Source organism: Epinephelus moara, chromosome 16 (genome assembly GCF_006386435.1).
Source record: "Epinephelus moara isolate mb chromosome 16, YSFRI_EMoa_1.0, whole genome shotgun sequence".
Taxonomy (NCBI): Eukaryota; Metazoa; Chordata; class Actinopteri; order Perciformes; family Serranidae; genus Epinephelus; species Epinephelus moara.
Window position 1 is genome coordinate 39,762,508 of NC_065521.1, and position 14,948 is coordinate 39,777,455.

The following is a 14,948-nucleotide window of genomic DNA, read 5'->3' on the forward strand; positions in this document are numbered from 1 at the left end:
CAGCAAAACATCCTTTCATTTTATAGTTACAGTTTACTAATAAAACTCTCCACAGTATGAACAGTTGTGACATGAGCCTCAAAACCAGACACAACTCAGCCCTGAGCAGAGTGACTGTCCTCTATTGACCAATCAGACTGCAGCGTTCACAGCTCCACCTTTTAGAACCAGATCTGTGTGCTAGGTACCCCAACAGAGGGGGGACCAAAAACGGGCACGGTACGGAACGGTTCCACTGGTACCATCCACAACTTTTCACTGTGGAAGCAGAAAAGCGTACTGAACTGAACTGTACCGGCCTGCTCGGTGGAAACAAGGCTTGAAAGAGCCAAACTGAACGGACATCATTCAGCGGTGACTTCTGTTTTTAGCCGAAGGTATATTTAACGTAACAGTTATGCCTTTGGGAAATATGTTTATTCACTGTCTTGCAGGGAGTGAGATTAGAAGATCACTGGTTGATGGTTTATGTAGCTTAGCATAACGACTGGACTTTGGGTAAAACAGCCAGCCTTTCTCTGTCTAATGTAACAAAGTCCGATTAAAAGCATCTCTAAAGCTCACTAATTAGCACTTCATATCTTGTTTGTTTAATCTGCACATTAGCTCCAGTGTAAAAATAAGAAGGTGTGGTTTTTCAGGCGGTTATGTGCTGAGCTATTTCTTGACCGGGCTAAGGCCTGGATTTGCTGCTTGTAATCTTCATTAAACTGCATTGTTATTTTGCTGTGTTTTTGTTTGTAGTGTTTCTGCCTTGGGGTAATTCTCTTTGTGTATACCTGTGACAAGCTTGGCTTTATTTTATAAACTTAATTAACTGTCCCAGGAGAATTTGCAGGTCGCTGTGACCAATCTAAACAGGAGTGTGAAGTCACAATTAATAAGAAGTTTGACTTCTCTATGCCTCCTTTGTGAAACACCCTGCTGTTTTTCTCTCCATGTGATTGGCCACAGTATATTTTTAAAGCACATACAGCACAAGCATTATTTTTTCTCTTGGGAACATAAGCACAATGAGCCCTGTTCAGTCACATTAAAGCAAAATGTAGCCTTACCATCGTATGGGCGACACTTCTCTCTCTCCTGTGGGTTGCCCACATATCCAGGAGCACAACTGATGACGGTTAAAAACAGACACAGAAACAAGATCATCTTAAGGTTCGATTTAATTGCTTGTCACGGCACTTGTAAACTGGTGAAAATTGCAGTTCGTCTTACCGTGAAAGTAGGTCGAATTTATCAAAATTAACTAGAATAATTTCAGTTAACACACATTAAGAGAACGTGATGGGTTAACTCACCGTTCACAGTACTGGCCAGTGTACCCAGGCTGACAGGCAGTGCACTGGTAACCTCCATTTCCAAGGCTCTCACAGGTGGGGGAGAACCTGTGACACGAGTTACACACAGACAGGAAGATAAATTGTTGTGCATAAGGCCGACCCAAATACTTTGACTCTAGCTTCGAGCGATGCCATGGTATCTTATGTCCCCCCACGTGGAGGCCTCCGACTGACGTCACCGCTCGTGTAACAAAACAAATTTTTTGCAAGTGCTGTGTGAAATGCAAGAAAGGTAAGAGTAGCTTTAACTTAGACCTGTTGTCCTCGTTCGTGGACACTTTTGTGCCATCTAGTGGTAGTAAGAGCACAATACACTAATCCATGTAAAAACAAGATGGCAGCCATCTCTGCCACGTCAGTGTGCAGCCGATCCCGACACAAAAGTGGACAAGGTCCAAAGCCTGATCACATTTTATGGTTGAAACTTGTTTATTTATGATTAATAATGTTTGTAGTTTGATATGGCAACAAATTTGACCAATTTCAGCAACAGCAACAACATAAGACGCTGTTAATTAGGACGTACTCTTTTGAGGACGTTAGGACTTAATTATCGCTTACAATGTTTAGTTTTTTATACTTATCGGGTCCTATTGATCGAGTCTCAGGAGGTTAAATTTAGTGGTAGTTTGTGATTCTGATTAGCTCTGATCTTACATCTCTCACTAGCGATCCAGTACTCGTGAAACTGTGACAGTTTGACCACACGTGACAGGCTAAACAGATGCACGAGACATATGTCAAAGTCAAGCGTCTGGAATAGTTTCAAAATTTGCGAAGAAACTGGAAACTGGTCTAAGGGTTGCAGCGATATACTGGTTTCAAGGTATACTGTGATGTAAAAGCTGGCGGTTATCATAATGTGTTCATTTGCTTATTTAGATCATTTTTAAAAAATGCGACTCGATGTTGAATCTCTCTTATATTTTAGTTATTTTTGAAGGAGAGACTTTTTACACATGCTTCGTGCTGAGACGAGTTGAATCATGCAGCTACTTGCAGTGTGCCGTTCTGCAACGTTCTAAAAACCTGCCGGTTCACAACAATGCAACTAGATGAGATGGTGTATCATCTCTATGCAACAACTCTCTGTACTTCTGTTCTGATTTGCAGCGTTTCAGGTTTATTTTGTGGCTGAATATAATTTGTAGCTTCTTAGAATATGAATGAGGATAGTGATAGTGAGATACTGGCTACAGCTGCATTTGTAGTAGTGATGAAATGGTGAAAAACAGAAACAAAACGAGCATCAGATGGACTGTATTCATAATAAATACGGTTAATGAGAATGTGTGTGTGCGGGGCAGCACATACAGCGCGCAGCAGCAGCGACCTACTGCCTGAGATTGCCACTGGAAACAGAGGGCTCGGCAGGGATGGCTGGCTGTTGAAAGAGGTGACGTGCTTTATGTTCTAAAACCAGCCACCGGCGATTTGATCAGCTGAGTTGCAGGTGACACCATCAGCCGGCTTGAGTCGAGCTCAGATCGGCCAGTTCACACCGCTGCAACTTTTCTCTGCAACATTCTAAAACTGTTTCGTCTTGTCGCAAATCATTGGTCTGAACTGGTCTGAACAAATCCACAACGAGCATGGGAAATCACCTGTAAATACTAAGTAACACGATAGCCGTTTTAGTAGTACTCTGTTTTTCTGGCTATTTTGGCTATTTTGGCTATTTTGGCTAGTGTTGCTGTTGCTGTTGCGGGTTCTCATTAGCCCCCCTCCCCCGTCGAAGCTTTGATTAATTGTGGATATTTATCACTGAAGCTTTGAAGTCCAAAAACTGATATTCGGGACAGAAACAAGGTTCAACATCAACTGAACCTAACAAGTAATTTAGTCACATTGATTTTCTGCTGTGAAGTGACTGGAAGAAAATCTCTCTCAGACAATTTAATTCAGGAATTTACAACACTAAGCTATGAATATTTTAAAGCAGGCAGAGCAAAGAAACCAACATACGACACTTGGTCAAATAAAAACAGTGAATTTGCATTGGGAGCGACGGCCTGTCTCGTTTTACTGAAAGATTTCTTCATAAGTTCTTCAACATACTGCAGCTCTTACGAGCACTGTGCAACACAATCTGATCTGTTAAAATAAAGTAAGTAAGGATACAGTATCAGAGGGTTTCAGTGGGAAAGTGAATGTATTATATTTCGTGTTTGCAGGAAACAGGTTAATAACCGTAATGAATCAAACTCCAGAATTTATAAGACATTAGACTTTGCTGTATAAACAAGAGCAAGTGAGCCGCACACTGAGTCGTCTTGAGCTATTAATGGAGGTGGAATGTGAAGTCTTGGTGTATGTGCCAGTACTCACTGGTTGTCTGGGTCAGTGTGGGGGCAGGCGCAGGGCTGGCAGTCCTCCGGAGTGCCAACAGTGGGGTCACCGAAGAAACCAGGAGCGCACTGCTCACAGAGCTCGCCCTGAGTGTTGTGCAGGCAGCTCTGGAAGGAGAAATGTATCGCATTCAGAGATCTGTGCAACTCGTCAGGGTGCTATGCTCTAACCACAACAACACCAATATCAGCTATACTGTACGCTAATCTGTTGCTTCATACCGTGCAGATGCCAGTCTCAGGGTGGCAGGAGTCAGAGTGGCCGTTGCATTCACAGAGCTCACAGTGGCCCAGGTACAAACCTCCTCCAGTGCGAGTGTACCCAGGAGCACAGTCCTTAAAGAGACATTATGTGATTTAGAGAATGATTAGCATCAGCAATTCAGGAAAAAAATCTGTGAAATTCAGAGAGGATCAACAATTTACCTGGCAGGAAAGTCCCTGGTATCCAGGTGGGCAGCGACACTGCTCCACCTCGAGCGCCTGAGCCAAGCCGCTGTAGTTAGGCACTGAGACTTCCATGCTGATGTCAAAGATACTGGAGGACCGCATCTCAGTGGAGTAGGATGCTCGAATCAGGATGTCGTCAAGGTCAGCCAGGACCATCATCAAGTGCTCTCGGGTGGCGGGCATGCCATCAGGACGGCGCCAGTGTTCCTGGAAACAAAATGAAGACATTTATTGTTTAACCTCTTTCAAGAACGCCAGCATCCTCCACCAACATTACTGTCTTTCGGAGGCTGTAGCGGGTTATTTTAAAGCTAGAGTGGTATCATATGAAACAGGAAGATCTAAGGAAACTACTGGTACCAACAATGTCATGCTAGCTTGTTGGAAAGGGGGTTAAATAATGCTCCAAAGATAGACTAAATTTTGACGAGGGAGAACCCAGCATGGCCATTTTCAAAGGGGTTCCATGACCTCTTATCTCAAGATATGCTACTGAAAATGATTTTTATGGGTGCCCGTTAGTCTCCCCTTTACAGAATAACTCACTTCTGGGCAAAAAGCACACAGTTTTTTTGCATACTGTACAAATGTGTTATTATTTGCCTATTGTATTTATGTAATTTGACATACTGGGGTCCCTAACAGTCTTGGAAATTGCATAAATTGGGTCTGTCTGGAAAGCTGAGACTCTTGTGGATTCAATGAGCCCAATTTTATTAATGTGTGATGATGTTAGCCTCCATAGTAACCATTTCATTTCTACTTGATCTCACTGTATAAAATGACCTATTGTGACCTCTGGGATGATCACAGCCTCATGAAACTTTACAGCCACAAACTGTGGCACAAAAAGTGCTGTTAAGAGCCACTCACCTCTTTGAAGACAATCTCAAACTGGTTAGTCTCCCTGCTGCCCTGCTGCCTCCTCTGCCACGGCTGACGGGCTACCAGAGTGATGTCATTCCCCTGCAGGAACAACACTGACAGGTGAGTAAACGCTACAAATGCATGTGAGAGAGGGGGGAAACAGTGAATCAACATGAGGGCGTACACTCACAATAATCTGGACGTCGCCATCATCGAGCAGTGTTCCTCTTGGACCGGCCACATAGGAGATGCTGTATTTAATCTTGCCGCCGTAAGAGCCCACCTAAGACACGGTCAGGGAGGGAGAGGCTTTAGATCTTCTGCCAGGTCAAACAGTGCTGCAATTCCCATGATGAAACAGAAACATCAAATGTAGGAAAAATGGATGCCAGATGGCTTCTTAGAGCAACACGGAGTGAGCTGCTACATCAAATCCACTGTACTAGAAGGATGTGAGGAAAGTTTGTTTAAACATCTGAGAGCTACCATGTTAACAGGATTTAGTTCACTCATGATGGGGAGTAATGCTGATGTTGTCTGTGGCTCTGGTGAAAGCTTTCTTAAATCTGAAAAAATAACGCTGATGCTGTCACAGTGATGTCATTGGGATTATCTGATCTTGAGTTGAGGATTTAAGGAGAGCGCCACTTAATTTAAGAATTCCAGTTTGTTGTTATTTCCATGGCCTTAGAAGGTTTGATCAATATTTGTGAACATGAGCTCCTCTCTCTCATAGCAAGAAACCAGAGAAGTGTCTCTAACCTGTGATGTCATAGGGTATAGAGTCTGGAGCTGCTCTATAGGTTTATGGGATTTAGGAGAGAGTTGGTTATGTTTGATTGTATGTTTGATAATGGGTGTAGTTCCCCTTTAACACTGAACAGCTTTAACAGGAAGCCTGCATTGCAAACAGGGTGTGGGGCTCAAAAGAAGTGGGTATTTATAAGGCAGCGGGGCTTTAACTTAATATGCTAACCAGCTGCATTAATGGAATTGAAGATTTTTTGGCACTTCACCCACTATAGAGACAAAGGGCCTTATTTAAATGATCTATAGTACATGATCAAAGGCATCGGTTCACAACTGGTCCAGCTACGAGGTCCAGATTTCTCCTCGGTCATTAGCTCAAGGTCCACAAAGTTTAATATATTCAGCGTCATACTTGCATTTGGCCATGTCGCCGAGCTAGTGTGCTGTCTCTGTTAAGTAGCTGTCAGTTAGCACTCACTCTACAGCAGGAAACAGCACTTCAGAATAAAAGCTCTGTGCTGGAAATTCACTGTACTTCTAAATGAAGTGTGTTTTTTCAAACTTGACATGTTTGCAAGTCACTTGCGGTCCATTCAGAATGAACCCACAACCCACTTTTGGAGCACAACCCACCAGTTGGGAACCACTGATTTTAAGTACATGGCGCAACTGCATTTAGTGTGTGTCCAACTCTACTTCTGCTGGTGAGACAGAACATATTCTGGGTGCGAAGTAAGGTGCAAGGGGCAAAAGAGTTGTATTTATTCCCTTAATTAATCATAGGTGTGTCATTGGCATTACATATGTTTAACTAATCACAGTGTTATCTCCCTTCCCTTTAAAAGCCTGGTGTGCCTGCACCTGACACATCGCTACTGACATGGATCTGGCAAACTGGAGAAGCAGTAACAGCAGTAATGTCACTACAGCAACTCACTTCACATTTTAGAGAATGTCACTAATATTTTCCTCATTAATGATGCATTATTTCACCCACCCACAACCCATCTGCATGTCTCTGTGTGTAACATGCAGAGCGTACACATGTTGTAAACCCACCTCTGTAGGTGCATTTTACTATCTGCATAAAGCGCCCTTTAAAAAGCAGGAAAATACTGCGCCGCTCTGATTCTATCTGTTGGTCAGTGGCACAGTTGCTTTCTGCTGCCTCAAAATACCAATCTGCCAACAATGTGCCTGATCACACCCTACACCCCCATGGGTGCACAGATGGGCATAAATATATCTGAAACTTGCAATGACAGTTGCACTGTGCGCAACTTTGCACCAGGTGTAAGGTAGGGCCCTGAAAGTCTCAAAAGTTTTATTGCTCATTTGAGAGTTTGTAAACTTTATGGAGATGCAATACCACACCACTGGAGCGTGCCTTTAATGACACAGACGATAATTATATGACTTCTTGTATTTGTATTTTAAAAACCTTCTTAAATTAAATGTTAAATCACAGACAACCAAGCAGGTGAAACCCTAGAGCAGTGTTTCCCAACTGGTCCACAGGGTCCAGATTTCTCCTCGGTCATTAGTTCAAGGTCCACACAGTTTAATACACTCAGGGCCTACTTCACAAAGAATGAACTGCGGCCGCTGATAGCACCTTGACTTGCACTTCATTTGCACCCACAGTTTGCTCCATCTTAACGTCCTATTCACAAAGGATATTGCGCTAATGATATACCAGCGCAAACACGCCCACAAAGTTTGGCAGCTGAGTGCAGTTTGCCCCTGATTTCCCCCTGATTGCAATTAGCCACACATGGCAAAGTATAAATGCTGGCTTTGCACCAAGAACACCGTGGCAGAACAATGGCAGACTTTGTTTGGCAAAGTACTGAATACTGTGTACCCTCATGTAGTGATGTCTGCTGGTGAGTCAGTCTAACAGTGTCGGATGGGTTGAGGCTGTGGATTTGACCAAGTTTGACCACTTTATCACTATTCCCTCTCACTTGTAGCTGTTTTTTCGTTATCTTTTGAATTTAATATGAATTATGGAACTGTTTTTGTTCACGTTTGTTTCCCCCGTTTCGTAAAATAAATTATTGAAAGTTGCTTTTGAAGTGCGTGACAGATGTGCGTTTTGAGAACACTCAGCCCTCAGTGAGATACTTGCATGTGACCATGGCGTTGAGCGAGTTTGCTGTCTCTGTCAAGTATCTGTCTGTTATTCACTCACTCTACAGCAGGAAACAGCTCTTCAAAATAAAAGCTCTGTGCTGGAAATTCACTGCACTTCTAAATAAAGTTTGTGATCCACTTTTGGACCGTGACCCACCAGTTGGGAACCACTGTATTTGCAGTTTCTGGGTCTGTGTACTTCACGGCCATTCGTTTTTCGTTACCCGTTATCTGATTTAATTTGGGAATTAAAAAAAAAAAACCCTATGGGAAACTCCTTTCTCTATTTTTTGTTTGTTTCTTCTCTGTGACCAGTAAGTTGCATTCATGTGGTGTCGGAATAATCGGAAAAATTACTTTCCGACTAGGAAAATACACATGAACGTCCGCTCATGTCGGAAAAACAACTCGGAGATAATTTTGGAACAGGAGTTGCCGACTTGACTGAAACTGATGTCACTATCACAGAAAACTGGCGGACAAAAAGGAACGTTTGGTCCATGGTAATAAAACTTTTTATTAATTCACGTATTGTATATCACGGACTAATGTCCGCAAAAAAGCCGTTAGTTGCTGTCCATGTAGAGTGACCTAGATTAGTTGGAAAAGTTATTTATTAGCATAACATGTCAGATAAAGCAATATTCTAGTAGTTATAGGAAATGTACATGCTCTGTATGTACATTTCATAGACCACATGAATGCAACTTACTGGTCACAGAGAAGAAATGAACAAAAAATAGAGAAAGGAGTTTCCCACAGGGTTTTTTTTAAATTCCCAAATTAAATCAGATAACTGATAACGATTCGTTTTCCATTTTTCTTTTCTTTATTATCAAATAAAAAACGGGAGACGGATTGTTTTATTCCTTTTTCGTTTGGTCATTTCAAAACAAAAAAATGGATAATTGTTGGTTTTCCGTGTTTCAATTTGTTATTTCGAAACGAAAAACGAATGGCCGCGAAGTACACGGACCTTTCTGTCTCTAATTGTGTGTGATGGATGACGTGGATGATGTTTTATTCTGTGAACAAAAAAAAGGTGAAACTTCACATGTTAAAATGGTACATGCCAGAGGATGAATGTACACCAGGAAGTCTAGAGGACGCTTTAAGGGAGGACTGGGACAGGGAGTCAGGGAGTGTGAACATGTGAGGGAGTGGACAGAAGGGAGTGTGAAGGGAGTGTGAGGTTGAGGGCTGAAGGGTAGTGGGAGGACTGGAGGACACTAAGGGTGCTGTAATTTCTGTGACCTGGAGGAGGTGGACCAGAGGGTCAGGAGGGGACGTCGCCCAAGAGTTCTCACAGTTACCTTATCCCCTGTGAACTGCGCTGGGAGCTGCCAGTAGAGCAGATCATCCTGGTGCAAGCTGAAACCTTTGTAGACCAGAGCGTACTGAGAGGCAGAGGAGGAAGGAGAGGCATCAGAGAAAAAGCCACAGATGGAGCGAGAGGCAGAGAGACTAAATAATAAGCAGGCAGAGAAGCAGTGCGAGCAGGCGAGCATGAAGAAGAGTAAAGCCCGACAAAAATCTCAGGACAAATGTGCAACATAACATACAGCTAAACTCTTTTAAGAACATGTTGTTAAGTGCAAGTGCTGTTAAAGGCTCCGCTGACAGTTTGATAACAGCGTAGAAGTCGCATTGTGCTTTGCCTGACAACCAAAACAACAACTTCCACTGTCAATAATGTGAAAATGACAGCTTAACATGTGCTGCAGTGAGAGGCTGCTTTAAAGTAAACAGCAGTATAATGACAGAACACTGAAAAACCAATGTTACTCTCAAGTGGACAATTACAGTGACAGCACTGAGTGGGAGCTACATGCCTAACAATGAAAAATACCACCCAGTCGAGCAGAGGTATTGTGCAATTATCCATCCTTTGGTAACTATAAACTAAACATATTTCACTTTTCGTCAGTGGATCATTTGTTAAGTGCTGTTTCTGAAGTAAACATTAACTGCCCTGGACAAACTGAGGACATCTGGTTGTTGGTTAACTTTTAAAGACCGAGCATGCACTAACAGGTGAGCCATGAGGTCAGCCAGTCAGTCATGCCACTGTCTACCTTGCTGCCGTCCCCAGAAGAACGAGCAGAAGTCTTGCTCAGTGTGTTCTTGCTCTGTTGATTCGCACCAAAGAGAAACACAAGAAGTCACCAACACGACCGAGAAACAAAAAAGGCTCGTAAACCTCTTGCGATCTCTGACAGAGTGTACCTGCAGATGGGGAGAGTGGCCTGGGGAGTAGGGTTGGGGTCTGGTTGGCCTAACTGAAGAGGAGATACCAGATGGAGGGGAAGGAGGGCTCAGGTTACGCAAAGTATATCGAGAGGAAGAGGAAGTTGGGATTCGAGATGAATGAGAAGAAGAAGAAGAGGAAGAGAAGGAGGAGGTGGATTTAGAGGAGGAAGGAAAGAATGGAGGGGAACCAGCTCGTCCATTGGAGAAGTTAGGGAAGAGCGCCCAGACCTCGTCATCCAGCTCTCTGACATCTGCCTGGGGAGCGGAAAGTGAAGTACCGGAAATAACAGAAGATGCGTAACCATGGGAACAGTCAAAATGAGGGGGACAGGGTTTAGTTTTTCCAGGACATGCATCGTCGACATCACTGCAAGAAGGTGAACATGCTAGGCATGATTTTAAGTCTACGATGCTTGGATGTGCTGCACAACAACGTTTGGGCTCAGGTTGTGTTGGGCTCGTTACTCTTTAAGTGTAATACATTACTCATTACTATTTTCAAAAGTAATATTATTAGTTAACTTATTATTCCCTGCTGACATTAATTCGTTACACTACTCGTTATATTACTAATCTGTTACACCCCACAAAATTGGCATGAGCGCCTCTGCGTGTCGGGGTAATCATCAGTAAGCGAAGCTGAGGCGAGATAGCTTGCAGATCATTTTGTTACTCGGGGTCTTCTGTTGCCCGTGACTGGTATTTCCCTTAGGATCAGTCTAAAGTTGGGAGAGTCAGTGGTGGAGACTGGCAACATTTTATTCAAATTAAAATTAAGTTTTGTTTGTATAGCCAGTGTGGGGCTGGAGCCATCCTCAACGGCCGAGGAGGGCTCACATTTGGTGCGGTGTATTTCCTGGAGCTTCCTGTTGTGCTCTGCTGTGCTATGGTAGGTGTTTTTCACAGGGGGAAGAGTCTTAGGACCACTATTTGGAACAATGATGTTCTTGTCATCTTTCCTCCCTACAAAATCAAAGTAATGGGAACATTTCCAGCCACTTAAAGTGAGCGTTTCCATCCCCCAAACTAACTTGCTGCTTTGTGACGTTCATGTGCAGCACGACGATTACGGAAATGAATCTGCTAACGTGATTGTTGTATTTTTAAGTCAGTATTGGGGTGATAACAAAAGTAACATCATAACGAGTTATTATTACTAAACATTTTATCAGTAACTAGCTCTTCTTCTGGAAAAAGTCATTTTAAGACAGTGATGTGTCACTGCCCAACACTGAGCTCAAGGGAACTATTCTCACTCCAAGCTAGAGGTCGACCGATTTATCAATTTGGCCGATAGGACGTTTCATAAACTATACTTATCGGTGTTACTTGGCTACGATAGTGGCCGAGGGCTGCGCAGCCTCAACCACTCATGCGGGGATGAACATCACCAACCAGAGCTGAAGAAGGGAGGGTTGTAAATGATTAGTGGGTAAAGCTGCAGAGAAAGCAGGTCCCCTCTGCCATGTGACTGGAATGTGCGGCTCATTTTAAGATGTACTGACATGCATTTTAAGCCCTAAATACAGAAAAGTCTGACTGAGCGAATGCCACCACTTCCTGTTTCAAAATGAAATCCCCTGAGGCGCTTTGACCTACTCTTGTTTTGTTTTTATGTTTTATGAGAAGTACTTTAAGTATTTTGAGAGTACAAAATTACTCCACTCAAACTATCTTGTTAAACATAACATTTACATTTTTCAGCCCTGTCAAATACCAACTACAAAATACTCAAAAGTACTTAAAATACTTTACATATTTTAAACACAACTAACAGAAATACTGCCCATCTAGGATCACTGTTTTGCATGGAAGCACCATACAGAAACAAAGTCGAGGGAACGTCACTGAGTATCAGTCCCATTATTATTATTAGCTAGATTTACAGTAAGTTTGATGTTCAGTTACAGATTTATTCATTACTTCAGTGATCAAGATCTATTTCTTTGACTTAGATGTTTAGTTAAGTAGTTATTTAAACATTATACACTTGCTTATACAGTTTCTAATACAAAGGAAGGCAGGCCAGGCACTTGAAAAACCGATCAATGACGTAGGAAATATAAAAAGCCTTTACTGTAGTGAATAAATCATTAAAAGAGCCAGCGTGATTAAACAACTGTTGGTCTTTGGGCTTTGAAAACGACGGACAGCTACAGCGGTTGAAAACTGTTTGCTCTTTTAATGTTTTAGCCTCTACAATAAAGGCTTTTTAATATTTTCTCCCTTGTTGATATATTTTTTGGAGTGCTGTCCTGTTGTGCTTCGCTTTCCATGAGCACCAGATTACCTTTTGATCTACGTTTGAGTTTACAGAAAACCAGTCATCTCTTTCTCCTAATTTGCCCCAAACTATCACTATTATATCACCCTGTAAAAATCCACTATCGGTCGACCTCTACTCCAAACATTTCGATCACACGGATAACACACAAATCAACAACTTCTTGCAGTGCAGAAACTTTCCTGGGACTTCGCGTTCCAACTAAGACCTCTTTGTGTTTCACACACATGCAAATGCACACGCAGAGTCCGACACAACATGCTCCTGCTCAGTGACCTTTCATCACACCGAGGTGATTCTCCATGCTGCTACATCTATGAACCGAGGGGGAAAATACTTCCACACAAGTCCACAAACTGTCAGCGTGTTAGCTTATAATGACACAAACACTGTGCATCAGTTATTCTCATTAGACGTGTGAGTGTTGCCTTCATTACGACAATCTACAGTGCAGTTCATACCAAATACCTGTCTAGCTCTTTTGGATCTGTGGTTGTCTCTACGTTCAGAGGCCATTAGGTTCCAAATGGAAGCATCCTTCCTTTGCTGCTCCTCTGGCGAGTACGGGGCACTCTATTGGTGTGGATAAAGCAAGCTCTTTGATCACTTTCCTTATCACTGAGCTGATGGTATTTGGGAGTGTTATGGCAGTGTTATTCGAGCAAAGTTAAACGGTATGAAGTTCTTTAATGGACCATTGATGATCAATCCATTTACATGGCTCATGTGATGTGGAGCAGAAAGCAATTTCTGTGTGCAGTTTGCACTGTAATGTAAGTGGTCGAATCAAAGAGACACTTAGTGGCCATCTTCAGCTGAGAAACTGCACACACTGCTGTACAACACAATGTTTCTAATAAACAGTAAACACAAAAATCATTAAAACCACAAAACATGATGTGTGTAAATCCATCATGTACGAATGTAACAACAAGTACAATGTATGGCATTCAGTATAACCCAAAATGCCACATTAACAGTTAATTTTAAACATGCAAACAACACCGTACTTCAAACAAAAGCTACAGTCACAACATGACAGCCACTGACTGACATTACTGTACCTGCTCCGCTCGTTTCGTGCGAGCAAAGAAAGAATCTTTCTATAGAGAGTGCAGGGGCAAACACAAAGAAACAGAGAGCTATGTTATGTAAGTGGAAACTGTGCACATCATTTTATCCTGTGAACACAGATTTAAGAAGATGAAATGGAGGAAAAAAGTCGCACAGAAAAAGCAATCTGCTTGAAAAGAGAGATTGAAGTTTGAAGAAAGATGAAGCAGCAATAGAATAAGAATGGTCTACAAGTTTCTGATGAGCCCCTTATAAACAGCATTAAGGGTTTTGTGGTCTTGCTCGGTTTACTTCCACTGATCTAGTCGCTGTATGCGCCCTTTGATACTGACCTTGTCTCCCTGGTAAACCCCTGGAAGCTGCCAGTAATGAGGCTCCTGTCCCAGGTAGTCGAAGTTGGTGTAGGACAGCTGAGTGCCTTCAGTGGAAACCTCCACGGTGAAACCAGTGGCGATGCGGTTGGTACGTTGACGGTTCACCAGAGCGAATCCCTGGAAGTTCCCTGGAGAAAAGACTGAGGACACCTGCCGGAGGACATTTTGAAAATACAATCAGGCTCCAGTAGAAGATAGAGTGAAGAAAACATGACTTTAAGGGTGCTTTCAGACCTAGAGTCGTCTCCTTTGGTCTGAATCAGGGACTAATTTTGTCACAAAGTTGCATATTTGCCTAGAGTTGGTTCGTGTTCTCACGACAGCATTTACAAGAGGACCAGATCAAATGCCTTGTGCGAGAAAGCTGCTCTTGATTGGTCAGAATTTCCATGTGGGAAAAATCCAGGAAGTAAAGCAAACGTTGAAGAAGAGTACACTTGCAAGATAAATGTGACACTTTCTAATGTCACAATGGAGGGACAACTACGCAGGTTGATTTTAGCGCTGCTCATCGTGGACTATATTGCTGTCATTGTTCATTTTAGTCAAACCATACAGTTTGAAAACGAGGCGCGGCTCCAACTAGAAAACAATGTTTTGATGCATTGGATGTGCTGAATGTGCATATTAAGGCAGTACAGGAGGAGGTGCACATTAATAATCCTCCAGGACTGTAACATGCTCATGTTTAACCCAAACAATGTGTCATGTGACTGCAGTTGGTTCAGATCCAGGTTGGAACACGTTCTCACCACAAACAAACCGCACCAGAGTTCATTTGTAACCGGACTGAGACCACCTCTTCAAGAAGGTCTCTGTCCAGTTGTTTTGTTGCGCACCTGAGTGTGATTGCTGTGTTCACACCTGCCCAAATGAACCGCACTGAGGGGGCAAACCAACTTGAGTTGCTAGAAAGTTGCTAGAAAGATGATCAAGGGCAAAATGTACAATTGCATTCCCTGGACTGTCTAATAATCTGTTGTTGTCCATCTCTGCAGTACATGTAAGAAAGAAAGCCTCCAAAACAATAGGCTGCTTATGAAACACTGGAGCTCGGCAAAAGAGAATTTAA

At 42.7% G+C, this 14,948-nt stretch overlaps 1 protein-coding gene across 2 annotated transcripts in view; it reads right to left on the reverse strand.

The window, feature by feature from the left end:
* Window positions 1-14,948, reverse strand: part of hspg2 (heparan sulfate proteoglycan 2) — a 166,327-nt gene that overhangs the window by 49,132 nt on the left and 102,247 nt on the right. The window contains exons 33-41 of one of the 2 annotated variants that reach the window (XM_050064829.1): window positions 13,835-14,026; window positions 9,208-9,291; window positions 5,199-5,291; window positions 5,015-5,107; window positions 4,118-4,348; window positions 3,914-4,027; window positions 3,672-3,799; window positions 1,302-1,388; window positions 1,056-1,114 (exon numbers count right to left, since the gene is read on the reverse strand). In XM_050064829.1, the coding sequence (XP_049920786.1) occupies window positions 1,056-1,114; window positions 1,302-1,388; window positions 3,672-3,799; window positions 3,914-4,027; window positions 4,118-4,348; window positions 5,015-5,107; window positions 5,199-5,291; window positions 9,208-9,291; window positions 13,835-14,026 (1,081 nt within the window). The remainder of the gene's footprint in view (window positions 1-1,055; window positions 1,115-1,301; window positions 1,389-3,671; window positions 3,800-3,913; window positions 4,028-4,117; window positions 4,349-5,014; window positions 5,108-5,198; window positions 5,292-9,207; window positions 9,292-13,834; window positions 14,027-14,948) is intronic. The other variant, XM_050064830.1, reaches the window with a different exon arrangement.